The sequence below is a fragment of the Harpia harpyja genome, chromosome 13 (assembly GCF_026419915.1).
Source record: "Harpia harpyja isolate bHarHar1 chromosome 13, bHarHar1 primary haplotype, whole genome shotgun sequence".
Lineage (NCBI taxonomy): Eukaryota > Metazoa > Chordata > Aves > Accipitriformes > Accipitridae > Harpia > Harpia harpyja.
This window is the reverse complement of record NC_068952.1, coordinates 5,439,654-5,467,111: the sequence shown is the minus strand read 5'-3', so window position 1 is coordinate 5,467,111 and position 27,458 is coordinate 5,439,654. Positions and strand designations below refer to the sequence as shown.

The 27,458-nt window shown below is 45.0% G+C and overlaps 1 protein-coding gene across 2 annotated transcripts in view; it reads left to right on the top strand.

Annotated features, from left to right (window-relative positions):
• Window positions 1-7,724: 7,724 nt before the first annotated feature.
• The window catches only part of LOC128150502 (calpain-13-like), a 53,599-nt gene continuing 33,865 nt past the window's right edge, over window positions 7,725-27,458 (top strand). For both annotated transcript variants that reach the window (XM_052806726.1, XM_052806725.1), the window contains exons 1-4: window positions 7,725-7,903; window positions 14,994-15,242; window positions 25,838-25,907; window positions 26,767-26,885. In XM_052806726.1, coding sequence (XP_052662686.1) covers window positions 7,820-7,903; window positions 14,994-15,242; window positions 25,838-25,907; window positions 26,767-26,885 — 522 coding nt within the window. In that variant the 5' untranslated portion in view covers window positions 7,725-7,819. The remainder of the gene's footprint in view (window positions 7,904-14,993; window positions 15,243-25,837; window positions 25,908-26,766; window positions 26,886-27,458) is intronic.

Here is a 27,458-nt window from a genome sequence, read left to right as displayed (position 1 = left end):
ATGGTGAAAATAAAGAGCAAGGTCAGGCTGGCAGGGGGATGCAGCATCTTGTGTTAGAGCTATTGATATAGATGCAGATGAAAGGGAATGGGGAAACGTTCAGGCATATGGGCTTTTCTTCAGGACTGAAACTAACCCAAAAAGGTTGGTTTTGCTGGCTAGCAAAGAAGCACCATTGTTTACCAGATGGCAGTTTGCATATGCCGATCCCCTGCCAGCCTGGATCAGATTGCCTTCGTTTGGGGACAAAGTAAGTTTGTGATATGGACACATACCACTTGGCCTTAGGGCCAGACTCAGGCCATTGATGTCTTCCGTTGTATTTAATAGTAGCGATGAAGCCTTGGTGTCCGTGGCTCATTCGTGATGTGGCCGTTGACCCCAGGCAGGGCTAGGGTGCTGCTGCCTTGTCCCAAAAGATGCGCTCCAAGGTACACTGAAGTTGTAGAATCGTTCTGTCAGTCAGTGACCTTTGGGTTAGATTCTGAAGCCAGCAGGCAGTTGTGCGTGACTTTATTTGGAAACCCAGGCAGTCCCAGCCACTGACTTTAGGGTTGTCCATTGTGAGTAGTGATGAGGAGCTGTTGAACTCTGCTCCTCACTTATTGCTCATTGTTGAATGAGATAACAGGGTCTAACCTGCCTCTAAACTGCCACCAGTGGTAGTGGCAAAAAGGGCAAAGGGTGCATACTTGAAAGGTGGGTGAGTTTAAAAAGTGACTGTATATCCACACTGTAGCTCTGTGGCCTGTGTTGCAGGCCTGGTACCACAGCAAGTAAAACAAAGGCATAGAAATCTTCATAAAACATAATTTTTATGATAATCACTTGGCTTTTCCACAGCACATAACTGTGCTCATTAACGAAATGCCCAGAGATTTATTAAGCCAGTTTGGTTAATAAAAAAAACAATTAAAGATTAACTGTTCTGAAACTTCCCTGTGCTTTTTATATACCCAATTGTTAAAACACAATAAAATGTTTTTAATCATTCATCATTCTGACATGGAGTAATTGTTTGTTATTACTGTTTGGATTACAGAGGTCCTAGAAGCTCCAGTCAGGGATCAAAGTCTTATTGTATGAGACTGTACACACATAATAAATCGCAGCCTGCAGCCCCAAAGAAGCTGCAGGATGGGGTATCTATACTATATAATTTTCAGTTTTTGTCTCCCAGCAATGCATTGTCCTCTTCTCTCTGTCTCTCTCTGACAGTCCAGTTATTTAGTATGAAACCTGTCTTTGTGACTTCCTTGCAAGATGCTGCAATGCTCTCTGTAGCCCATAGTTAATAGGACCATCCCCGGTGCTCTGGCAGGAGGATATAAAGGGGGTGGAGAAGAGGAAGGTAATTCTTTGTTCCAGGAATCCGATCCATCACAGCCCTCAGTATTTCCTCCTCAATACCATTCTCTGTCAATCACTAGGACATATATTGGGTCAAACACATTATAGTTTTATTCTCCAGCTAATGGCTACCGAGGCCTGGTCTCAGTATGCTGCAACAAGCACGGTAATTGAAATTCAGACTGCAGGAGAGAAATAGCTTAGTCTTCATTTCAGCACATCACACATGCTTATATAGAGTTTTCTCTTGGATGCAGTAAACACAGGGCTTGATTCAGTATTGCCTCAGAGTCTTATCCAACATTAGTGAACAAAATGTGACAGTACAGAGAGGTCCCAGCATTGATTGTTTTTAAGTTCAAAGTGTCTCATCTTCTTGCTCCAGAGAACAAACTTTTTGATGGTTCCCTGTGGCAGAGTCAAGGTCCCTGATTTGTTCTTGGATGCTGCTATGATGGTGTTGCCTTTTCTTTTCCATTAGTGAGTCAGGAGAGCTGCTTTGCTGAGCTCTGCTCCATACTCACTCCCTTTCTGCATCTCCATGGCTTACCAGCATCAGAGTAGCTGAGGAAATTAGATGACTGGGAGAAGGATGAGACCTTTCTCATCAGGTGGGCTGGGGGGGATGTGACAGCTTCTCATCCACCTCTTGCTCCATCTTAAACCCTCTTTTATATTAGTGCTGGTATAGTGACATTAGTGATTTGGTCTGAGAGTTTCTAATAAGCTCACCAAATTTAAAATTAACATGTTCCAGAAAATGTTGAAATTAAAAATGCAGTAGGAATTGAGGCACTATTGTGTTGCTTTCCAGTCTATTTTCAGACTCTCCTGGGTGCTTCCCAGCATGGTATTGTACCAGTTTTACTCACCTCAATGGGGAGCAACCATTTCCAAGACTGTCTCACCCTGGGGCCAGTCTTGCTGACCCTTGTCCACTCCAGCAGTGTCCTTCTTCCCTTTCAGGCACTGCTTTGCATTTTACACTTTTTTACTGGATGGAATAATTTTCACAGAAGTGATCCTCTGTAAAATACCTGAGATTTTGCCCTTCTATTTACATTCTTGTTTTGTATTTTGGCCCTGTTTCTATCCTGGTTTGTGACCGTTACCCATAGCCTCCTGTGTTTGAGCGCAGAAGTTTTCTAGGGTTTAGTCCTCCCCTTCCTCCTCCCCCAAGAAGAAGCAGGTGTTTAGAAATATAATGCAGTTTGGCTGGAAAAGTTAAATGCAATCTATGATACACTTCCTTAATACGTTGTAGAATATAGGTAACCAGGGAAGTAAATTAGTTGAAATGTTAATGAAAAGTGTCAGAGTTGTTCACTAGGGACCATATGCTGTTCTCTGTACTGGTATCTTGCTCTCCCTGTGTGCACTGAGCCCTAGCTAAATGCCTTATCTATCTATTTAAGGTATTTAATTAATACCTCAGATATAGTACCAATCCTCATTGTTCTGTGTACTGATAGAGCAGAGCCAAGAGAGCAGACCTGCGTTATCAAAGCATGTTGTGCAGCTCTGAGAGGAGACTTTCATCCTGACAAAAGAGCTCAGGGCTGGAGCTGCTCTGAAGCTGCTCATGCACGTAATGGGAGCCTGCTGCCAGCACAGCACGGGGAAAGAGGTTACAGTAAAGGGCCAGCGTGGGAAATGACGTGCCAGCCCTGATGCGCCACAGGCATGTGGCAAGAGTCTGGAAAAATGAGAGCAAAACCATAAACTCTTTCTTTTCGAGGGTGCTGCAGTGGCATGTGCTGATACATTTGTTCATGCAGGTCACAGCTGGCCCCTCACAGTTCTTCGAAAGCAGAATTTGGGGTGGACAGTTTTCTCCATCAGGCATTTAGCCATTTGTATGTCTGAACCCAGGTTGAGCCTGGATGCCATGCTGCTCAGGATGACTGCCCCAGGGAGGGCACCACTGGGCTCTGTGCCTTAAATTCTCCACTTGCTCTCTAGACCTTCACCACATGGTCTTTGCTTCTTTTTCGGCTTGGATGGGCTTGAGTCTTTTCATGTGTCCTAGGCACTAGAGCACCCACCAGAGCCATACTGCAAAAGAACAAATAGTGTTTCCTCCCAAGTCTCTACTGGTATTAAAAGTTCATCTAGGTAAATCCCTAAAGTCTTTCTATACAAAATCTTGTTGCTTTTTTCCCTCTTCCCTTGACTGCAGCCTTCAGCAGCAAAACTGCCTCGGTTACTGGTGGAGTCCACTTCTGTCTGGAGCTTTTCTCCATGGCTTTGCCACCCTTCCTATGCCTTTCAAATAAGGGGTCATATTCTCCTTTGGTTTGAGCTGAAGCAACACCGCTGAACAGTGTTGCACAGGTATAGCCTCAAGAATAAGCTGAGCTGATTTCCTTATGGGTGGTGTTTTGTTTTTTTACTTGCTGTCAGTCAGATGAGCAAGCCAGATGATCTGGCTACAAAGTCATCAGGATCAGAAAATATGACTGTACTCAGGCTGGTAATATTTTAGTGTGGTTTTTTTTTTTTAACTACCCAGCCCTGTGATAGTGGCAAGTGCTGATGCTGTTACGAAAGCTGTGAGATGACTCTTTTGGCCAAAACCGTTCTTAGAGACCAAATGGGTCTCTAGTGACAGGGGGTGCAGAGCATGGACTGCTTTTTTCACAGGAAGCTCTAGCAGCAACTGAATGCAGGGCAATGACAGAAGCCGCACTCCACCTTGTGCTGCGGTTCATCTTCTGCCAAGCAGGAGATGCTCTGGGATGGGAGTGAGTTTGGGCTCAGTGTATGAGAGGAACTGTGGAATGTCAGTTATCGAGAGCAATGGATGGTAACTCCTAGTTGCAGTGGGGCACATTCAGAATTTATCCAAATGCTACAAATACCTGTTTTAGGCACCCTGTGTATTCCAGGGAAACAGCATGATCCTGGGACCCTTGTGCCTGTGCTCACTGGGGCTGCAAGGAGAACTGCTGGCTGCCCTGTTCCGGAGGCAAAGACCTGTCCCTGTCTTACCTAACATGGTAACTGAGATAAACGTGCTTTTTTCAGACATTACCAGCAAGTTTCTGTGTCTTGGCTTGCTCTCCATCCTCTTTCAAGACAGTCTTGCTTTTTAAACTGCTAGGTACCTTGCAGGTATGTATTTTTGGGTCTTATCTCTTTGGATGAGGTCACTTCTTGTTGGATCAAGAGAAGATGAAGCCAGAGTCCTCAAAAACATCTGCCTGCTGTTTTTTTACCTTTTAAATTTCCAGGAATTTGCTGATGGGAGTGTCAGTCTGAGAAATTAATTCAGTTTCTCTTTCTCATTTGTATTTCACAGAACCAATATATTTGAACAATAACCAACACTGTCAGCGTACAACATGCCTACCGTGTGATGGAGAAGCTCCACAAGGGCTTCTTACAGGACATGGCTAGGATGTTATGTCTGTGTCTTCCAGCCACCTCATGGTCTTAATTCCACTGTGACAGTATTAGGGTTTGCCATAATTAGCTTCAGATGCCTCTTCTCCCCCTGCCCTGATTTGGACAGTAACCCCATTTTCAGGTTTTGAGTATATGCTGAAGAACATGGAATACTAGAGCAGCTATCTGGCTTGTTTCAAATTGCAGCCTTTACTATCTCTAGGTGTTGGATGTCTTGTGGGAGCAAGGAGGAAGAGTGGACAGCAAACTGCCTATCTGACTGGAATACCGGCAGCGCATCCTTGTTGGCACCTTACAAATGACAAGATGTCAAGGAAGAAGAAGCTGTGCGGTGCAATATATGCCACTAGTCAGCAAAGACTGAGGCGAGAACTGTGCACTGCAAATGTTTCTAGTAAACTGTCTGTGAATGATCTGCAGGCCAAGGATTCTTCATTAGAGGATGGCAGGAATGTTTCTGAAAAACAAACAAATGTGAGACTGTTGCAATCTGTTCACACCAAGACAAAAACAAAACAAAAAAGCGTGAAATAAATTATCTTGTGCCTACCGGGCTTTAACAAGGGCTGGATGCAGAAATGCCAAACAAGGGCTAATATGCTGATGAAAACAAGAACTTCATTTTGACGTGCCCGCCACAAAGGTCTGGCTCTAACGGAGTCCCTGCTGTTTCATGAAACCAAATACCTATTTATGAAAAGGTAGATGAGGGACGCCATGGTGAGAAGGGCAAAAGTGCTCCTTTACTTACTTAGTGCACTTACTTAACCTTACTAAGCAGTTACTAGCAAAGTTTGGTAAAGCGAAACAGCAGTGGTATGACCAGATGAAAGGGTATCCATGTCACTCACAAGGGTAATGTCATGACAGCTCTGTTTAAAAAAAATCCTTTGATATTACTCACGATGATGGGATGGGCTCATTCTCATGAAGAGTTTCAGTGCTAGCTGCTGAGGGGCCAAACTGGGCTTTCAGTTTTGTAGAGGTTCAGGACTTTCAAAGTGGTTTCATATTCTGTTCCTCATTCAAATGAAAAACAAAGTCTGAAATTTCCTGGGAAACCACGTTCGGAAAAATAATGTCAGACTGAATGTAGTGAGCTATTGCAATAACACTTGGAATCTTTTTTACATTGCGATGTTAAACCTTTTGGATAATACGGAGAGGATCCTGAGGTGATGGGTTTTTCATAAGCGAAAAATGAGACTATTCCAAAATCAAAATGGAGCCTAGTGGCATTATTGAAATGTATTGTGTCTTTCTCATGGTGAAAATTCATTGCTAGTGGCTTTCATGTTTGACAGATTGGCATTTTTCTGAAGGAGAAATATTCCGCTGGGAAATTCTAGTGCTAATATGGGTGTCGGTAGCAGGCTGCTTGGGTTTTTTTATTCTTTTTATTTTTATTCTTGAAGAATTGCCACTGTAGTTCTGAAGTCGGTGGATATTTCTTCTGAAAATAGGGCTCCAGAGACATATATTTTTCACACCAAATCCCCCCTCCCTCAAGTGGCAGTAGGATCTAGCTGTGTGGATTCATTATGTACTGTTAAGCAGCTGCCACATTTCACTCCGGCAGCAGTTGTACTTCATTTATGAGCAAAATGATTCATATGTGAATATGGCAAAGTGCTGCAGCTCATAGTGAATTTGCACTGAGGGGCAGCTTGTGGGTGAGGACTGGGTAAAAACAGATGTTGAAGTAGGACTTTGTTATTTGCCTGATAGTTTATACAGTCATAAAAGTTTGTGCTTTAGAAGGGCAGGTCCTGCCAGAAATATGAGTGCATAAACACAGAGCAAAGGAGATTGTGAATAATATTATTCATAGCCTCCCTGCATCTTGTCTAAGAGAAGCAAATAAATGGTAACACTTGACCTATATACAAAATTATGAATGAGGAAATGAAACGGATTGATAGCGTTCTTCCATTAGCCCCGTAATGCAAATGCAGTGGGACACCCAATCTCTGCAGCACATGTGAAGGTGACTGATGGAAGATTCCTGCTTTGCACAAAACGTAGTTGAGTTCACCACCCTGGAAAAATTCTAAGCCTGTTTATTCTATTTACCATGGTGTAAATTAGGAGTATTTCTGCTAAAAAGAGTGTGATCTTCACAGGGGTAAAAGCAGCGGAAGTAAGAAATAAAGACATATGTCTGGAATGTTGCAAAAGATAGCAGTCTTAATACTTCAGCACATAAGCTCTGTGGGTGGAGTGAGGAGTGTTGCCTTTCTTAATGCCAAAACCTCCACTAGTACTTGGGCAAAATTGTGCTGTTCCCCCCCGCCCCGCTGAAAGATGATATAAAACTCTGTGCTTCAGAGAGGCTGCTGGCTATGCAGAGCAGCAGTCTGCCCTTCAGGAAAGCTGGGCAACAGCAGGGAGAAGATAAATATATTTAGTTTAAAATCTCCTTTAAAAGAAGCCCTGGGTTTGTGCATTTTTTATCCCAGAGCACAGAGGAATAAAGGTTTATTAAATCCCCAAATACATGAAATTCTGTGGTGCCAGCTGAGACCTCGCAAGCCATGCTAACATCACAGAAAACGTGGGTTCAACAGCACTTCTGGTATTTGCTCTTTGGTGCTAGTGCCCGCTGGACCAGAGGAAGGCATGCATGGCAGCTGTTGGTCCTAACCGTAGGGGCCTTCCTTTATTTGTGCTTTTAACAGCCCTGAGGTGGTAACTGACAGTGTAGAAGCAGTTTTGAGTTTCCAGTGATCCCTCAGCATCTTTTGCTCATGAGCGGATTAAACTGCACAGCTACCCTGAGGTGGATTAATGTCCCTGCTCTGCAAAAGCAAACCTCAAGTCAGGGCAATGTTGCATCTGTCACAATCTTACAGGGTGCCACTAGCAGAAAACACCCCTGATCTCCCAATGTACAGCCCTGTGCTTTTCACTCAAATGCCTCTTTTTTTTTTTCTTTTCTTTTTTTTTTTTTCCCCCCTTGCAGGATTCCACAAACATTTAGGAGAGCAAATAATCCAAAGGCTCATTACTGCACATAAATCCCTCAGCCTTCTGGGTTTCCTTCTCTGGAGCCACTGTGAAAATGGACACATCAATAGAGCCTTCTGCAGAAAAGCTGACAATCTCAAAATGGTGTCGTGCTGCAATAACTGAAATCTCCTGCCAGGTTGGTGATAGTGCTTTCTAATCAACTTTGCAATGAATATTTCTTAAATCATGTTAATCCACCATTTAAGCAGAGATATCAGTTCCAGACAATGAATCACCATACCTGGAGGGGAATATACCTGTCGTTTCCCCAGAGAGGAGGCGATTAACAGCACGTGTGCTGTCAGATGAGCTAGCAGCACCGGCATTTATCACCCCAGAGCTCCTTTCCTGCAATGAGGAAATCTTTGCTCCCTGCTTCTGGTGCAATTAGCTTTTATTTATGTAGCGGTTGTGGAAAACAGCTCTTAAAGGAAAACTGCACCTGTTTTGCTCTCTGGGGCAGGTTTTGCTCTAATTTACACTGATGCATTTCCTATTAGAGTTTGCTAAATGTTGAGATCTCATAAGGAAATGAAAGCCCTAAAATGTGAGCAGGCAGGATGCAGTACACAGCTTTTAGACCCACAGAACTAAACTAACTATTGATGAAGAAGCTGAACTGTCTTTTTCGTGGGCACTTCTATGTTCTCATCTCCCCTAGCTCCAAGGGAGCAGCTGCTACGGGACCTGCTAGCATCCCACTGCAGTCCAAGTAGAAAGTCTTGCTCTGAAGAAATTTCTGAGCCCAGGTGATTCTGTTACTTTAGGTAAGGAAAGAGCAATGCATTGGTAAGTTTTTCTGTTAATCCCCAAGCTAAATTTCATGAACATTCACTGCAGAGTAACTTTTTTTTTGGTGAATAAGCTGTGGTAGCTTGAAAAAGAGAGGGTGATTTCTTGGGCTAAGTACCTAACCTGCTGTGTACATGCAGCCATAACCTGAGCTGGTTTTCCTTTTGTATTGACAGCAGTGAGGCCTTACTACAGTGCTTGAAGTGCACTAAGCATGCAGGTCTTCAGGTGACCTTTGCAACCACTGTGGACTTCTGTGCTGCCACTGCTGCGGCCCACCTGCATGCGGCCCAGCTGGCCTGAAGCCAGCCTGCATGCTGCCCCATGAGCTGCAGCTCCAGAAACAGTGAAGCATAGAGATAGTTCTCTGAGAAGGGACCTCAGAAGGTCTTTGAGTCCTGCTCCAGCTCAAAGCAGGGTTGACTTCCAAGTTAGGTGGTATTGCTTATGGCCTCGTCCAGCTGAATGTCTCCAAGGGTGAAGATGCTCCAGTCTCTTCAGGCATCTGTTCCTGGGCTGACCCACCCTAAAGAATTTTTTTTCTCTCCAACCACATGAAATTTTCCTTGCTGCTACTTGTGCCTATTGCCTCTGCCTGTGTGCTGTGCACCTTCAAGAAGAGTCTGGCTCCAGCTTCTCTGTAACTGCCTTTTGGATAGTGGGAGACTGCAGTTAGGTCTCTTTCTCCTGGCTGAGCAGGCAAGCTCTCTCAGCCTCTTCTCTCACACTGTGTACTCCAGCCTCCTGACCATCCTGTTGGGTTTCTGCTGGACTTGCTGCACTTTCAGTGCTCCTCTTACACTGGGCAGCCCAAAACTGGATACGGTACTGCAGACACGGTCTCAAAAGCACTGCGCAAAGGGGAAGCATCCCCTGCCTTGACCCGCTGGCTATGCTGCAGCTCATGCAGCCCAGGATGCTGTTGGTTTGCTTTATTGCAAGGGTGCCTTGTTGGCTCTTGTTCAGCTTGCTGTCCACCAGGGCAACAAGGGCCTTTTCTACAAAAACATGTTTGTAGGCTGTAGGAATACACTTAGGATTGCTGCTAGGAATGTGTCCCTGAGAATGTGCTGCACCCATTCTCTTGAATTTTGGGCTGCTTTAGGCTATCTCAGTTTGGCCTCCCCAAAATGAAATAACCTCCTCCTTCCCATATTTTTGCTAGACACTCTTTAATCCTTTGGCTTTGGGCTTTAGGATAACGGAGGCCAGTCCCCTAGGTCTCCTAAATATATGGATAACTGTTACTTCCTTAGGCAGTCCCCGAGGAAATGAACTACCCAAGTGATTGAACCGATGTGGAATTTTAAGTAAGAGCCCAGTGTAAATGCTAACAGGCATTGGCCTAAAAGTATCCGCTGCTTTTACTGCTGCAGAAAGAATGACACACAGCTCCGATAACTTTTCTCGTGGTGAGTCCTGCCAGGCCAGCATGATTGCTGCATTTCCTGGTGGTGTGAGGAGGAAAACAGATAATGTGAAAGTGTGGGAGGTGCAAACTAATCCTGTTTTCTTATAAGAATAACTGCGACTGAAGCCACAGTTAGCCACAGGAAACTATCAACTGACATAGGTTGATAGACAATTCATTGTTGATGGCTAATAGAAGTATATATATCTATCTCCACAGTATGGTATCTGTATGAAACTATTACACCTGAGTCAGATTGCTTGCTTTTGGCCTTGAATTTGACTTCAACTTGTTACGTTTACTTAAGGCGTGGCAAAAGCTGCCCTATAAAGGAGAATGGGGATAGTGCCAGCCTGTCTGTCTGTCTTTCTGTTGGTGTTGGCTGGAGAGTTACACCGGAGGCATTGCAGGTAAAACATGACTTTACTGTTTTACTTAGTACAAGGACAAGTTACAAGTACAAGATCAAGCAGGTGAAATACAAGTAGTAGTGCTGGAGAGACAGAATAAATTAGAGTCCCTGTCCTTAATGTTACCTGGAGGGAAAGAAAAGATGAGTTTGCCATCCTAGAAAGAGCCTCATAGTAAAACGGTAAGTTGTCAGAAGTAATTGGATCAAGTGGGAGTGGAGATTCTAAGATGAGGAGGACTCTATAGTTACTGTATGCTGCTGTTAAATGAGGTAGAAAAAAGGTATCTGGAACTGTCCTATGCTATGTATGCAAAACGACGAGAAAATTGACTTAATAAATAGCCAAAAGGGAGTACTTCACTGACTGTTTGGAGCAGAAGGTCATGCAAGATGCCACTGGGAAAGTAATCTCCTGGAGGGTTGCCAGAGTGCTGGCTTTGGTTTTGATTTTCTGAGGTACTCAAGGCTTTTACACATTGTATGTACAAGGAGCTGTTGTCCATCTGGGGTTTGGGATGCCCAAGTTCAGGTCCCTTCACTGCGTCTGCAGTTTACTGTTACTGTGGGCAAGCTGCTGAAAAGCAGTATACTCTCATCTGTTTTTTCTCTGAATGCAAGGAGAGCTAATAAACTCACTCTTTCCTTCATTATAAGACAATTCTGGAACTGACTCCCTGAAGTTTTTACAGTGCTCCAAATATGTGAATGACAGGTTCTTAGAAGGAAAGAGTGCTGTGTTACTGTAGCATATATTGAATATTATGTGTGAGATGACATGTACATTGATAGTTTGGAGTGTTTGAGAGGAAACGGGAAGAAGGGCTGCTGGCTTTTTGGCTTTTCTGGTATTCTTTGTAGTGTTTGAGAAAATTCAGCTGCTCTTCCTAAAGTATAGAAACCCAGCTGAGCCAACATGTAATGGAAGTGTTTTGAGAAAATCGGTGGAGAGGAGAAGGTGGATAGTTCAGCTATGAAGTAGACACGGTTCTAATTGCCTATTTCCACTTTCTACTCAGTGAAAAATATCAGAAGCCATTGAAAGAAATTATGTCTGTACTCTGACATAAATCTTTATGCAAAGTGTAATTAGCTGTCAGTAGCATTTGCCACCATTGAGTACCTGATTATAATAGTTGCTTGACAGCTTTCGTGAATGAGTGCTGGAGGGAGACGACACACCCTTTGCTGCTGGCTTTTAAGCTGTTTAATGCAGAATATGTTGGGTGCTTGGGGTTCCCAGGTTTATTTCTGCAGGGATCACCAACCTTTTTGCTCTGATATCCTCAGAGACTCCCCTTTCCTTCCCATCCCTTCCAACTGTCACACCCAATCTTTTTTTCTCCTTGTCTCTGTAGCTTTTCCACTGTTCCCCTTCCCTCCCTCACACTTTGTCATTTGACCTTCCCTCTGAGACAGAGAGCAGGAAGGATCTTTCTCTGCTGAGAAGGAAGAGGGACCAAAAAAGAGCAGTAGATGCAAAGTTGGGCGTGATTCCTTTCTTCATTTCAGATAAGTAATTGTGTTGGAGGAGATCCCAGGACTAAGTAAATGTATGTTTAACCCCTTCTGAATAATAATTTCCTTCCTTAGTTGAGAGTCAGTCTCTTGTTTTTCTCCAGTGTTTCACAATATGTCTGAACCAGCTTTTGTGAGTGTTTGAAACCCCTCCTCTTTCCCCACATCACATGGCAGGGAGCAGTCCAAGGGCAATGATTCTGAGACCCATTGCATTATAACTTTGTCCCTTTAAAGTCTTTCTGCCTCAGAGTCCAGTAATGGTAAGAAGCTCCCCAATCAGGCAGGCAATATTCTGCTTTAAAAGCTGTTGTCTTCTTTGCTGATGCATCCGTGAGAGCCAACCTGTGGCCAGGCCTCAGGATGCTGCTCTGAAAGAGGTGGCTGGCAGAGCGTGCTGGTGTGGACAGGACCGTGCTAGCTGGGTGCGTGTGACCCCATGGGCTGCCTGCATGGTGGCGTGGACGGATGTAGAGCTCATGTATCTGTGCATGTGTGCCGCCAGACCCAATGCTGATGAAGTTATTCCTGCAAGGGAAAAGTAGTTAAGTGTATTATTTTCTTCAGTCTCGTTTCTAATTTATTCCGGATATGTTAAACAACATAATTAAACACACACACACATGCTAAAAACTCTTGTTCTCTGTCAGAAGAGAGGGAACGCGTGTCAGACCCAGCCTTCAAGCTCTGTTAGTTTTAATTTGAGTTTTGGAATTAGTAATCAGTTTTGCTGGAACACTGTTGCAAGAAATAGATCTTAGCATGCATGGGGCCTGGGCACAGTTTCAAATGAGTATTTGTTAAGAAGAAGCCATTCCCTTGTCGTGTTATGGTACATTACATGAGATTTATTTCCATTGTATTAAAAAATGCAAGCCCAAGGGGAATGTTCTCTCTTCTTGTTGGCTGAGGGTGATTTCTGAATTCCATCTGATTTTTTTTTTTTTTTGTGGGGCTTTTAATTAAAACAATGAGATGTAAAACTCCTTATTTTTCCAGGCTGTTGTTACAATGCCAGAAGGCCAAGTGACTTGAAGCACTGAGAAAGGTGATGACACTAAGTAAGAAGTGTGTGTGTGTAGGGGGAGGGGGCTGTATCACACCCTCAGTGTGACTGGTCTATGTTTTTCACATGTGTGAGTGATTCACAATAAAAATCTGAGGCTTTTCTCTTACTGGAGCCATCTGCTCTCTTTGCACCGAACCAGGAACGTATCAGATCTACAGATAAGTTTGGTAGGAAAAAGCACTTTCATCTACTTAAAAAAAAAAAATTAAAAAAAAAAAAAAAAGCTATGGCATCCGGTGGCTTGAAAGTGAAACGAAGTGACTTCAGGCTAGAAATTAGCACAGCAAAGTTAATTAACTGTAGGATTGGCTTGCCCAGGCTTGTGGTGGATTTTTCTAGTGCTAATTTATGAGAAGGTACATCTTAAGTGGAAGACAGGAGCTAGGGGCAGGAATCGCTGGATCCGCAGTGGCATCTGTCATGCAAAAAGCCAGAGGAGGTGATCACAGTGATCCTTCTTGCCCTTAGAAGTCTGCTAATGCAGGGCTTCACCAGGGGCTTCTTGTTTCATAAGGAAAGGAACAAAAGGGGAACTATAGCTCAGGACAGTTAAAATTTTGTTTTTGTGAGGGCAAGCGTGAATGAAGGGTGAAAACTGGCATGGACCTTGAGTTATATTTCGATCCAGCAATATGTAATTTTGCACGACAAAAGGTGCTGGAGGAACCAGGAGGCAAGGCAGGCTCCACAAACTTCCTGCTATGTCTCTGAACTCTGAAATCCACAACAGAGCTTTTAAGCTGAAGGAAGATCCCCAGGGGATGGTGCACACATGTGTGTCTGTGTACATCCAAGTGGCTCTGGGGAGTGCACCTGAAAGCCCCTACTCTGGTTAGACAGAACAAATTGCTCTTTTAAAGCTCTGGTGCCACTACCTGTCCAAACATGCAAGTTTTCCACCTTCCTGTGCCCTTCTCCCACTCATGTCCCAAAAGTCCACCCCACAATCGAGCGTCTCCATGGATGATGCACTGCCTCCCTTTGGAGAAAAAGTAGATCTTTGGTGGCAAGAGTCCTGCTGTGCTCTTTGATGACTGTAAAGGGGACAGAGTCCACAACGGGAGATTTTATCTCCTGCATCCTTCCCTAGCTGTGCCAGCAGATGTATTAGCAGGTCTGTCCATTCTACAGTTTCACTGCATGTGTGAAATGGTCATTTTTCTTAAGTGAATTGCCCCTTTCCTTTAGACATATTAACAAAGAGGGGTTCAAACATGCTCCAGACTGGAATAGGTACAGATGGCACACAGTGACTGCCCAGTATAAATATGAATCTACTATTCAGATCTGCTTAAACACTGGCCTCCAAATGAACGACTGAGTCCAAAAACCCCAGACTTTGGTGCACACTCATGTGAGCAAGTAGTGCAGGTGGGATCCAGGTCTGGATGTTGTAGCTTGGTCCTATCTCAGCACTGTAGCTTTAGGGAGTCTGGTGGAGTGTCTGTGTAAGCTGGTAGGAAGCCACCCCCTAATCTGTCTGGGGTCTTTGGAGCAGGTCCCAAGGAAAGGCAAGCCTCTGCCTTCTTTAGGTCTCACAGGGAGTGACTATCAAGCACTCACTTGTGGAAATGAAATAACTTGAGAAATGCCCTGGGCACAGTTGTGACCCAGGACTCTTCTGGCCATGGATATTCTGAGCAGTCTCCCTGCTCACACCACCTCCCTCCTCCCCTGGGTCTGCTGCTCCTGCTCCATCCCCTACGCTCACTTATGTTGCAGATGTACCTCAATGCTAACACAGCGGCTAACTAACAGCTTTGCTCTCTGTCCTCAGGGAAGACTCAAAATTGAATTTGTAGCAGTGACAGCACTGGTTTAAGATAAACCAGTTGGGATTTGACGACTACCCTTTCCCCAGGCATTTCCAGCTAATAAGGATTTTGTCACTGTGACTGCCCTCAGCTTTGCAAGCTGCTACTCCACAATCCTCTTGGGGCAGGGGGGAGGTGTTTGCTTTCCCACACACTCCTAAGGCACCACTTTGGATCGAGAAACTAATGGCAGTCCGTGTCTCTCCTTCACAGGAAAGGGACACAATGCTCGCCCCCAGGTCTGCTCTGATGTTGGAGCAGGGCTGGCAAACAACAGGGGCAAGAGGAAGCCTCCAGAACCTGAAGAAATTTAATAACCAGGACTTCAACCAGCTGCGAGCCTTGTGCCTGAGCCAAGGACTGCTTTTTGAGGATGCCACCTTCCCCGCTCACGTCAGTTCCATTGGTCCCAACCTGCTCCCAGCGGATAAACTGTGGCAAATACAGTGGAAGAGGCCAACTGTGAGTTACTCCAGCTGGGGTGTTTTGTAGTCCTGCTGCTGAATGGGAGTGCTGATGGCCAGGGGCTAAAGGCCTTCACCTTGGGGAAGGCAATCTGTGCTAAGCAGGGAAATAGACCCCAAGGGGAGCACTGGGAGCGCAACACTGTAAGGAGGGATCCTTGCTGTGGGATGTGTGGAGGGAAGATAACCTCTGTAACATTAGTGATTTCATTGGGTACATTTTTGTAGGAAGTTTGTTTCCACCTGTGAACCTGACTAGAACTAGTGTTCCCACTTTGATCTGCTTCTAGAGGTCTTTGTGCAAACCTGAAAAGCTGCCAAATTCTATTAAAGATCTCTGATTTCTGTAATCTAAGCCACTGACTCAGCAATACCTATTTTAAAGTAATTGGGACAAGGCATTAGATGAAATACATTTGTCTGCTGATTCCCAGTTGCAGTTTAATAGGCAGTTGTCATCATCTGGCATATGGATGTTTAAATTGGGAGGTGGAATCACATACTCAGCTCTTTTATCCTAGGACCTAATTTAGGTAATCTTTCGATGGTCCGACTGTGCTGAATAACACTGCTGCGTACCATTTGCTGCTGGTGCAGCTACTGGATTAGCCTCGTGCTGCCCTTTTGCTGGGTTTTGCTGAGGGTACCACTAGTGCCCGGGGCCTTTTGGCTTCCCTGGGCTGGAGCAAACCAGTTCATCTCCCTGCAGGCAACACCCCGGGGTGTAGAGACAGTAACTGTGAAACTGTACAAACAGGACAAGACAACTAGAAAAGATTTATTTGGACGGCAGATGCAAGCAGGGCAATGAGGGCATGCTGGAGCTTGGCAGTGTGGTGGCCTTGGCATAGCAACAGCAGCGGCTGCTGCCAGCATGGACATTGAAAGCCATGGGTCCCAGAAGGGAAGCAGGCTAGCCCAGGGAGCCTGCGTAGCTGCTGAATATGGATGCCCAAATGGAAAGGCGGGAAGCCCCAGCCCTGGTGTAAAAGGAATGTGATGTGGTGAGGTATCACATGGAGCAGAAGCTGCAGCCTGGACACCAACAGGGCGGTGGCTGCAGTGTTGTGGTGATAGGGATAGAGCCTGAGGCTTGAACTTTTCACTACCCACTGCTGCAGCAGGGCCTGAAAGCATCCGAATAATTGTGTATGCAGAGGTACAGGCACTTCCAGTCTGGGTAGATGCTTTATCACATGGTTTGGTAGGTGTGGAGGCGCTGGGTGCAGATGTCTGGGTGTCCTCTGTGGAGCTGCTATGAAGGGATCATTCTTCTCTGCAGAAGCAGCTCGTACTGCTGGCTGAACATCTGGGCTTCTCCTCAGGCAGCCTTTCTTCAAATCTGGGTCCAGTGAGAATGCAGCTGGTGCTGTGTTTTTTACACCAGCACTCTGCTTACAGGTTTGTAGCAGGTGGGGATAATCTTTCTTGAAACAGGGGTTATAGTAGAATAGCAACTAAAAAATGCAAAGGAGACGAGTTAGTTGCCACCATTTCCAGACTGAGAAAGACAAATGTATGATAACTAAGCGTTAGACTTACAAAAGACAAACATGGATATTAGAAAGGACTCTCAGGGGCATTTAAAGATGAATAAACTGGAATAAAATGTTATGATACAGTTCTGTTAAGTACTAACCACCCTGGTGTTTTTGCCATTTGGGAGCAGCAGAGAAGCGTAGGATTTCAAAAGCATACAAACAGACTTAGAAACCCAAATGCCACCAATTTTGAGGCACCGCAGTGTGGGAAGAACATCTATCCTACTCTAATATCCTGAGAGTTATTTCATGTGCAAAGGGACTGACGTACCTTGCCAAAAGCAGAACCTGCTGCTAGTGCTTGAAGTTTGTCAGGTGAGGCAGGTGTTGGAGAATCCCCTTCCATTTTGCTGAATCCATGAAAGTTCTTGTGGAATCGGTTTCAAAAATTTGCAGAGGTCCTCTCCTTCCCAGCGCTTCCATTTTGTCAGCAATCACTACACAGTTTCCAGCATCACCCCACCAAATTGACTGAAACCAATTGCTTCCAAAAATTTTCAATTTTTTTCAGGAAAGAGCAGGATGAAAAGTCATTGGCTTTGCCAGAGCTCTCCTCTGAAAAATTAAACCGTATGCTTATGGTCCAGGGTTCACAACGCGAACATTGAAAAGCCATTTCTTCTATTGTAGAAGTTAAGGCAGCATCACTAGCTGATCTTCTACGTCGTACTCAAGGGACAGAAGTTGAGACTGCTGACTCAACTGGCTCATCTGGAACAGAAACCTAGGATGCCAGTGCTGAAGAAGGCTCCATTCTAAATTTTTTTTTTTTTTTCCTCTTAGTTTGACCAAAATTTCCACCTGTAGCCGTTTCCCAACCAGCCAGGCTTCATCCTGCTATACAAGATGCAAGATAAAGGGCAATGGCATCAACTGCCTGGGGAGCCCAACCAGAAGTTCTCAAACGTCACCATAACACCCATGCTGTGTCACGGTGACATCAAAGTGTGGCCTCTGTCTCCTGGCAGAACAAAGCAGGGGCAGAAGAAGTTGCTAAAGCAGTCATTGCTTTTCATTTATAGAGCTGCAGATGTTTTGAGCCAAGGGTCAGGAAGTAAATAAAATAGTATTTGCATTTCAAATGTCCTGAAAGGCCAGTGCTGCATCCAGTTGCCTCTGTGAGTTGGTCCCCGGGGAGAAGAGGGAAGGCTGCAGTTTTAGGAGCCGAAGTGCCCCATTCCTGAAGTTTTTCAGTTGGGCACCTTTCACCCATCCAGAAATGTTCATTCGTTGTTCTTAGGTCATTGCAATGCTAACTTAAGGATACATGATCCCAGGTGTTTAAGCTACCTAAACTACTTGGCAGAGATACCTATAATTTCCCCAAGGGAGACCGTTTCTTACCTGAATACGTCTCCCAGAGAGTGTAGTTGCATCCTGTCGACAGAGCATGGCCAATTTAACCTATATCTATATTTTTCTCAGCCTCCACCATTAGCTCCCTCTGACATTAAAAAAAATTTGGCTGGAAATGTACCTATGACAAAATTTGGCATCTTGGTCCTAATAATCTCTTAGCCTCCATTTTCTGAGTCATATAGTATCTGGTTATTTAAGTGGGAGATAGCAATTATAACTGCTGTCATTGTTCCAGATCCAAGCACTTGAGCAACATGCTGCTTCTATTTTACCTTGTACATTGTCAAGAGAATTGCCAATTGTGTTCAGAGTTTGGGGTCTTCATATCTGAGGGTAATGTATAAAGTAGAGAGAAAACAGCTTGATTTTCAGACAGCAATAGTCAGTGGTGACAGTCAGAAACAACTTATTTTGACTTAAGTAAGTGAGCTGATTTAACATGGGAGTCCCTGAGGGGGCAGGTGGATCAGGGGCACCAAGACAACATTTGAAATGTCACTTTCCCTAACTCTGCAGTAGTTGCAGTTTCCCATCAGATGGGGACTGCTCCAGGCTGTGTTTTCATCCCCAGGCCCTTAGTCTATGTCCATTGAAATGGGTGCAATTTGTAACTGAGATTTTGCATGTGGAACTTCAAGCATTACTAGAGGTGGGGCTTGGAGGTACCAGACACAGCAGGAGATCTGCAATGAAATGGTCTTTTGCTTTACCCACACTTTGGAGAAATGGAAGAGAAGTTATGTTTTGGACTGAACAAGGTATTTTCTATAGCTGGGCTTTTCTAAAGAACAGTCAAAGGGAAATTCTCCTTGAAGAGTTATGTCAGATTTTAAAAACTGAGATGCTCCTTTAAAAAAAAATGTTCAGAACAAATTCTTTCCTTGTTTAGTGCTTTTCCTTCACACAAGCAATTGAGTGGAACAGAGGAAGTCACGAAATGAATTGCTGTTGTTGAAAACACGTTTTTCATCAATTAATGTTCAGGCTAAAGATTTTACTCTGTTCTGATCATAATGCATGATCAGATGCAAAAAGAAACTTCACTTTTGCTAACACTGGTTATATTTTCAAACATGGTATGTGTGAGGGGAGACAGATTACCACGTATGCAGCAGTGCCTTGGCCCTGCACCAGGGTTAGCCCACCATTGCGCTTGATATGGTGCCCATTATAAATGTTAAGGATAGTCCCTGATCTTCAGTGCTTATGCTTTAAAAAAAAGGCTAAAATGGGCGGAGGGTGAAGTTGCTGAAAATTTTTCTGAATGTCTTCAAAGTCACAGACTGCTGTTCCTGCAGCTGCTCACCCTTCATCTCTTGGGGACCCTGGGGCTACCTTATGGAGTGAGGAATTGCTGAGCAAGAGCCTGTCATATGAGGGTCCATCCCCTGTTTAACATAGGCTATGACATGCATGTGAGGCAACCAGAAGAGAGGGAAAAGCTGCAAGGTGGCCAGTGGAGCTTTGAGTGTCATCATGAGAGAAATCCCAGAGTGCCTCTAATGTGACTAGTAGGAGGGTGCGTGGTGAAAGGACTGTTTGAAATAGCTGACATAAGTTTCCTCTGCATATTCACAGTCTGTTCGTAGCATCAGGGCATGGACTCCTGGGTATTTGCCTCGTGTCTGGTGTCAGGGGAAGGGAAGAGTAGGGTCTAAAGTCCTTTGATAGAAGCCACAGAAAGCGGCTGCTTTAATGTAAACTTGAGCGAGAGAAATACCTTGTTCCCTTAGCAGAGACTCAGGGAACCGTGCTATTGCACTTAGTATCTAAAAAGCATTGGCGAAAATGATAGAGTTTAAGTCAAGGCTTGCTCGCTGGGAAAAGTGATTCATCATTTGATTCAGTAATTTTGCGAAGGGGCTTGCTTGCATTTTTTCCTCTCTTCCTCTGTCCCTTCCCAAAGCAAATGTCACCTTCTTTCAGCGACAGAGTGCCTATCATGATTCTGCACTGGTTTTGGTGATTATTCGTTTATTGGCATTTTATTTGATTTCCAGGATTTAAATCAATGTTAAGGAATTTTGGACCCAAGAACTGACTAAACCAAAATGGATCCTTTAAAAAAATAATTTTGAAATTAGGATCTTTCCAGACAAATAACCTGAGCTGGAGTTCCTGCTGCATCAGCCTTGGCCTGTCTGTAGCTTGAGGGGTGAAAAAGACAGATTTTATTCAGGCAAGAAATCACACAACAGTTTGAAGTTAACCTAAAAACTTAGCTCTAATAGCACAGGGGAAAAATGAAGACAAACCTAAAAAAAAAAAAAAAAGGAAAAAGAAATGTGGATTGTCACATGAGCTGTTTTAATAAAGTAAGTTATGGGAAATGTGTGGCGATGAGGGATAGTGCTGTCCTGCACTACCTGCAGGTCTGTCACCGTGGGGCTGTTCTCTGGCATGAGCCAAAGCTGCTTGCCAGCTGTTCGTGGCGGAGTTCACAGCTTCAGTATTTCCCAGGGGCCACAAGGCCCTTGGATCCTGTTCAGTATTTCTCCTTGATGAAAATCAAAATCAATTCACCTTATTTTTGAGAGTGCGCATGCAATCAGTGTAATTGAACAGGAGCAGCATTTCCAGGCTGCCATTGTCTCAGCCCTTGCCTACTCAGCTGATTGCATCTGACCTCAACTTCAGAGTTCATCTCTCTGGGCTGAGGAAGCTGCAGTGCGTCACCATTTATTACGTCTGTCTTTCTGCACAGGCTGTAGATGAGGAGGGTTTATTTGCATACTGTCTCTGGCCTCTGTTGCTTTTGGAAAGGGCTGATTGTTGTGGGGGTATGCACACATCCCGGGTTAAGGGGAAAGCACTGCTCCTATGATGGTTTGCTGACTCACCTGCTTCCCTGTTTCTTAGGCTGGGGAGTCAGCTAGCAGGATTATATGGCTGTGGTGGTCACAGGGAAATAGTGGGTAATAGCGTGCCACTTTGAAAACTTAAGCTTGTACTGCGTGGTCCAATTGGGAGGTTGCGAGACCTCTAAGGAAACTGCCTCTCAAAGGCTTGGGGTAGACAGAGCTACCTCCCTTGTTTACCTCCTTTGTATTTACCTCATTTGTTTGTAATTGTCACTGGTTTTTAGCACTGAGCCACACAAAGCAAATAGGTTGCAGGTAAAATCTGAGCTGGTTTCTGTTTCTGCTGGTTATTGGACACCAGTCCATCCTCCAACAGGACTTTGCTCTCACATTTGTGGGCTCCCCACCTGTGTGGAGTCTGAGGACCTCATTCCTCCCTTGTGAGAGAGCGCTGGAGCAGAGCAGGGTTTTTTAAGCAACTAAGGCATTTGTATTGAAAACAGGCGATTAGGAATTGAGCTATTCTGCTGTAAAGCAGGGAACTGAGTTCTGGTGGTGCAAGCAAACCCCTTGAGATTAGCCTGCTTTTTCCCACCTAAGAGAATGTCAAAGAAAAGCAGAATGAGATTTTAAAAAAAAGTAAAAATTAGGCAGATTGAAGGAAACAGATTCCCGATTCCCTTGAGGTCTAATAAACACAAAACTGTGGATAGAGCCTCCAGCCTGGGAAATCCTTTAGCCCCCAAGTGATGGAGAGTGGGAGGATGTATGCGGAGGAGTGTTAGTTTCAGCTTGCTCGGTTATCCTCTCCCTCTCCAAGCTGTCGGAGACAAGTCATTGCAACAGACAGACCTTCGGTGTGACCCAGCACAGCTTATTCTTTGTCCTGCTCTCCCTTGTTACTCCAACTGCCTTATTTCTGTGTTAGCTGTTCTGTAGAGGTTTCCTGTGGTTTTGGGATGTACGACAGTGGCGTGCCTGACCCCTCCTCAGCGCACGGCTAGGCAGTGCCCTCAGCCCAGGGAATTGCAATACCATGTTTGCTTCTTAATTCAGAAGGCACAGCAGTGATGCTGAATTAAGATTTGTCCAGCTGAGAACAGAGTTTGGTTTTCACTCAATAGCAGCCTTTTTATTTTTCTTAATTGGTGTCTGTTAAACAGGGAACACTGTGGCTCACAATGGCAGGACGTGTCAGGAAGGTGGAGCTGGAGCAGGGGAGAGCAACACAAGTGCAGCCAAAGGGAAAGATGGGGTGCTGTGGCAGGAACAGAAGCAGGGCTGGGATTTTACTCTAGGGTTAAGGTGAACTGATTGGGAGGCAGCACTGCAAAGAGTCATCTCCTGCCTCTTAGCCCTCAGTGGCCTTGTACCTGCACTCAGGATCATGCTGGGCTAGTGGGGAAATCTGTGGGAAAGTGGCCATGGCCAGACCACCATACTGAGAAGCAGCCTGCAGTCAGACAGGCTTATGCTGCCTATGAAATCCCACCTCAGTCTTCCAATTTTCCACAGAAATGTCTGACTGTGTCCTTTGCATATGTCTGCACACGGCCTGCATCTACACTACTCACCTCCAGCTTCTTCTGGGGACTTGTTCTTCCTTAAAAATGTTGAGCAATTATAAAAAGAAACTTAGAGTCAGATGGATGTACAGGGTGCTTTCCTTCCACCTCTCAAATTAATTCTCCATCTTGCCCTTTGGATAAGCAGTACTTCGATGGTAAGACCATTCTCTAGAGGATGAACTGGTTTGACCTTGAACTTCTCTTTTATTTTGAATACATAATGAAGTCTTCAGCAGGCCAGGGAAAGCAAGTGATGATAGCTTTGTCCTGGGGGGATGAGTTCAGGCAGAGCGGTTGACTTGCAGCCCATATGGTTGCCTTCACTGCTGGACTTGTAGATACTCTGAGAAGAGACCACGTGCCTCCGTATGCTCCCTCTTCTTTCCCCTCCTCCAGCTAAAACTGAAAAGTCTTGGGGAAAATGCCACAAAGCCTCATCATAATTTCTCAGTGAAACAGGCTGGACAGACTTACAGTTAAATCTGTGGTTTCTCTATTTGTCATGCAATTTGAGCACTAGCGTATAGTGAGACTTGCACATTTTGTGTAGCGGTAACTGTGCATAGCTGTGTTTTGCAATAACAGATGATAGTTTCTGGTGTTTTATGACTGCTGTATTCTTGCCTTTGAAGGAATAGGGGCTAATTGGAGACTTCCTTTCCTTCCAGTTGAGATGGCCCAGATTTCCAAAGCACTGCACCCATCACAATTATGTCCTCTCTAAGCTCTGTGCTTAGTTCAGGCTGCACACAGCATCCTTCAAGGGAACAACCATTCCACCACTGACTTCAGGGGTCATGCTCTTCCAGAGCTCTTCTGAGTATCTGGTCTTGCAATTCCCTGCCACTGCCCCCTCCTGCCTTTGCTTCAGCTTCTGCTTGTCCCCTGACCTTCCTTGGCTCACACCCAAAGCTCTGCAAAGAGCCCATGCTCTGTGCAGTGCATCCCTTTGAAGTGTGCCTATGCTGCCTCTTCTTCTCAAGCCTACAGAGAGGTGGCTACACTCAAAAGCACAAACCTGACGTTAAAACCTGCCCCGCTATTTCTGACCGCAGTGCACACAGCAAGGAGGACTGCTGCCATTTCAGGCAGCGGCACTGGTGTCGGCTCAGTCGGAATTCACCTTCTATTTGTTGCGTGGTTTCTGCAGAGGGACAGCTGCTGAGCAGCCCCTTTTTCATGGCTAGTCACATGCTCTGTGTTGCTTTCCAGTTATTGCCCCCTAAGTCTGTGGGGAGTACACCCCACTGGAAGCAGAGCTTAGTGTGTTGTGCGTGGGAATTATAGTGAGAGTGTTTGACTTCAGCTTTTGTTCTCTCTGATGGCCACAAAATTGTCTGTATGCACAATCAAGGCATGTTGGCTGGGGCTGACTTCAGATCATGTCTTTTCTGTTAGTTTAGTTTAGTTTCTGTTAATGTAGACAAAATTACTGGTTTCTCTTAGCAAGAAACCTGCTTAATGACTCAGCTCATCCCCGTTTGCTTACTGAGGAGTTGAACATCTTGGTGGGCAATAGGGTATCTGCTGAGGCATCTAATGGGCGGACTTTTCAGCTGGTCTCTGTAACAGGCTAGCAGGATCCACAGTGCACTTAAGAGCTCTATCATCCCAGCACAGAGCAGAGCATTAGCCCCTTCCTCAGGAATCCCATAAGAGAGACAGCTGCCTTCCCATCAGTTTCAGACTCTTGTTTCTATATGGTGGTTACCCCCATGGCAGCTCTGCACTGTAGCACGTCCATCAGAGCCCAGCCACCCTGCCTGGGGCAACTAAGATTTCAACAGTCTCAGAAATAATGGGGGGGGGGGATACCAGTTCCTTTATGCTGTTAGTTTTCTGGGATGACTATTGGCAAGTCAGACACACACAAAGGCATAAGCCAAGGTCAGAGCCTTGTCATGCGAGTTACTCTTTCCTGCTTGTGGGAGGTTTTGAATTCACCCAGGTGAGGGAGGCAAACTGCTGTCAGGGAAATAGAGGCAGGGAGAAGATAAAGCTGGGACAGATGTAGAGGAGAAGGGAGAAGGGCTGATCACTGCTGCTTCCCTGTATGATGACCAACTGCTGCTGGTGGTGACCACCACTTCTTAGGCCTGCTCCCATACTAAGAGTAAATCTCTTATTGCAAATCCCTGAAGTCCTGCGATAGGTGTGGATGGCTGCGTGAAAGCATCTGTCAAGGAAGATACCTGCCCAGGCTGCTTTCCCCAGTGTCAGCAGTGCTGTGGGAGCATGATCTGTCTGCCAGCCTGGAGCAGTAACGTTGTGTTGCATCTTCTACTGACAGGGAAACTTCTTAGAGGGGTTTGATCACCGTGAAGCCATTTCAGAGAACTGACAGCATTTTCTAATGCTGAGCTCACACAGCTGTGTGAGTCACGAGTCGCATTGTGCACTGGTCTCATTTTTGTGCAGCATGTCAAATCAATTGGGGAGAAGAATGCCAGGGCCTGCTTAAGGAAGAGCTGCTGTATTATTTTTCTTACTCAGATGTTTTTTCTCCCTTTTATCTCTTCATTTTCTTAGGTGCACGGTGACTTTCCTATTTAAGGCTGATTGCTCTTTCAAAACAGAGCCTTATCCAGTTGGGATGTGCCAAGGGTTACTCACAGGGGATGCTCAGGCCATTCCTACCTGAGCACTCAGATATCCCAGACCAATAGCGGACGCAGGTGGGAGAATGGTTCCCATTTCTGTGTGCAAATCCAAGCTCGGAAGTGTTTCCCCCTTCACTGCCCAAGCAAGACTCTCAAGGAATGCAAGAAAAATTCTCCCTGAATTAAAAATAAGTCAGCCAGGCACATGGGATTTTGCAGTGAGAGATTAAGCTCTCTTTCTATAGCTTCCTCACCAGAGTGATGAAAAGCAGCCCGGGCTGATCTGTATTAGTCCTGCATGGAAACACAAAAGGCTCACAGTAAAACATTCCCAGACCCAGTGGTGAGCTGAAGTACAGACCCTCATCCTCTTTGCTTGGAAACCTCTGTGTCTCTGCCCTACTGTCCCCCGGGAAACTCCATGATTTTGCAGCCAGGCTCAGAGGCCTCTCTGAAAGGTGTTGGTAGTATTAGAGAAACCCAAATGAAAACTCAGTGAGCGCCCAGCCACGAGTCCCCATCCCTAGGAATAGAGCAGACTAAAGAAGAGATGCCTGAGTAGCTCCTCTGGTTTTGTTGGTGGCAGGCAACAAAACATCAGGGCTCAGGAGAAATAGTTTTCAGCTGTGGAAAAGGTAGGCAAGCAAGGGTCTTCAAGGGGCAGGAGCACGCTGCTGGCAAAGGCTGGGTACTCACAATGATCTTTGCATTTTCTTTCCTCCAGGAATTTCAGAGAAATCCTTATTTGATCACAGATGGAGTTAGCAGATTTGATATCAAGCAAGGAGAAATAGGTAAGGTCATATTCCTGTTTTGGAAAAGATTGGCACAAAGCAATAATCTGTGACTGCTTTGCTATGTTCTGAGTGCTTGGTGGGAAGACATGGACCACAGTAGCTGCCGTAAACAACCAGTGCAAGTCAATCCAGACTCACACAAGTCCACACACAATTCATTGCAGTTATTTAACAGGATTCCCAAATGCAGTAGCTCTAATCCCTGTTACTTATGTATGGCACCTGCCCTCTATGTATGTAAGGATAAGCATAGAAAGGGAGGTCCAACTGAGATCAGGCAGATGCTTCAAGTACAATGATCACAGTTCAGGGGTAAGTAGGCACAGCTCCAACATGTGTAGGACTGAATTTTCTTTTAATCCTAATGTCTTCCTCTGACTCTCAGTGTTTTCTTCCCTGTGGATATTTCTTTCCATCTTCTCTCATCCTTACCCAGATGTGTGTCTGCACCCTGTATAGGTTCCATCTTTTTCTCCTGGCCCGTAACCATGTTTGTCTTTGGGAGCAGCTCTGCTCTGATATAGAAAGAAATATCTTCATATTTCTCACCCCACTGAGAGGTCTGAAGATTTCCTAAAGAATGTTCTAGACTGCAAGTCTCAACATGACCACAAAAGATAGGAGGAGCATGAAAGTAGAAAAGGATGGCTGGGTAGCATCAGGGTTCCCAAAGGACATTGCTGGTGAATACTGCATAGTGGTTCAGCATTTTTCAGGAGGAAAGGGAGACAGAATAATGTTGGTTTCTCTTTACAAGCTGGTTCTTAGATGTTGAAGTGTACTCACCTAAAGAGTTAGTTATGGTCCACGACAGTGAGTAACTGACTGAATGCACTGGATTCTTCCCTCCCTTGAGGTGACTGCTGGATGCTGGCTGCCCTGGGCTCCCTGACACTGCAGAAGCAATTTTTGGAAAATGTTTTACCAAAGGACCAAGGATTCCAGGATGATTATGCTGGGATTTTTCATTTCAGGGTATGTATTCTCTGCTGTATTGGTACTGCTTGGGCTTGGCTGGTTGGATTATATAGGGGTCCAAACTGCAGTCCCAGATCTCGACATCCTTGAATGCTTTGGTTCTTCAGTGCTGACTCCCAGTTCAGAATTTTGCAGAAAATCCCAGATTTTCTAATGATTCCTTGTGCTCCAGGTGGTGCAATCACACTTCAGGAAATTTGAAGCCCTTTTCTGAAAGTTATGACTCCAGAGGTACAGATACCAGCTGTTCAGATAGATTTGTGTATATATATGTTTTAGACAGCATTTTGGTGTCTGCTTTGATTTGGACAGTTTGTTATGGCTGTCAGCACAACTGTGCTCTTTATCTATTTGGACTCATTTTCTGTTTCCCCATATACTTCACCTTGCCTTTCTAGCTCGTGGAAATGGCTTGAAATTACAAATCCTTGGAGACAGATCAGAGGAACAGGCTTTTGATATTTTGAAAAGAAGTTTCTTTGAGACAAGAGCAAGGCTTTTTAGTAAATCTCACTTTCTACCAACTCTTGAAAATCTCTGAATCTCCCAGGAGGGTGACTGGGATAGTAA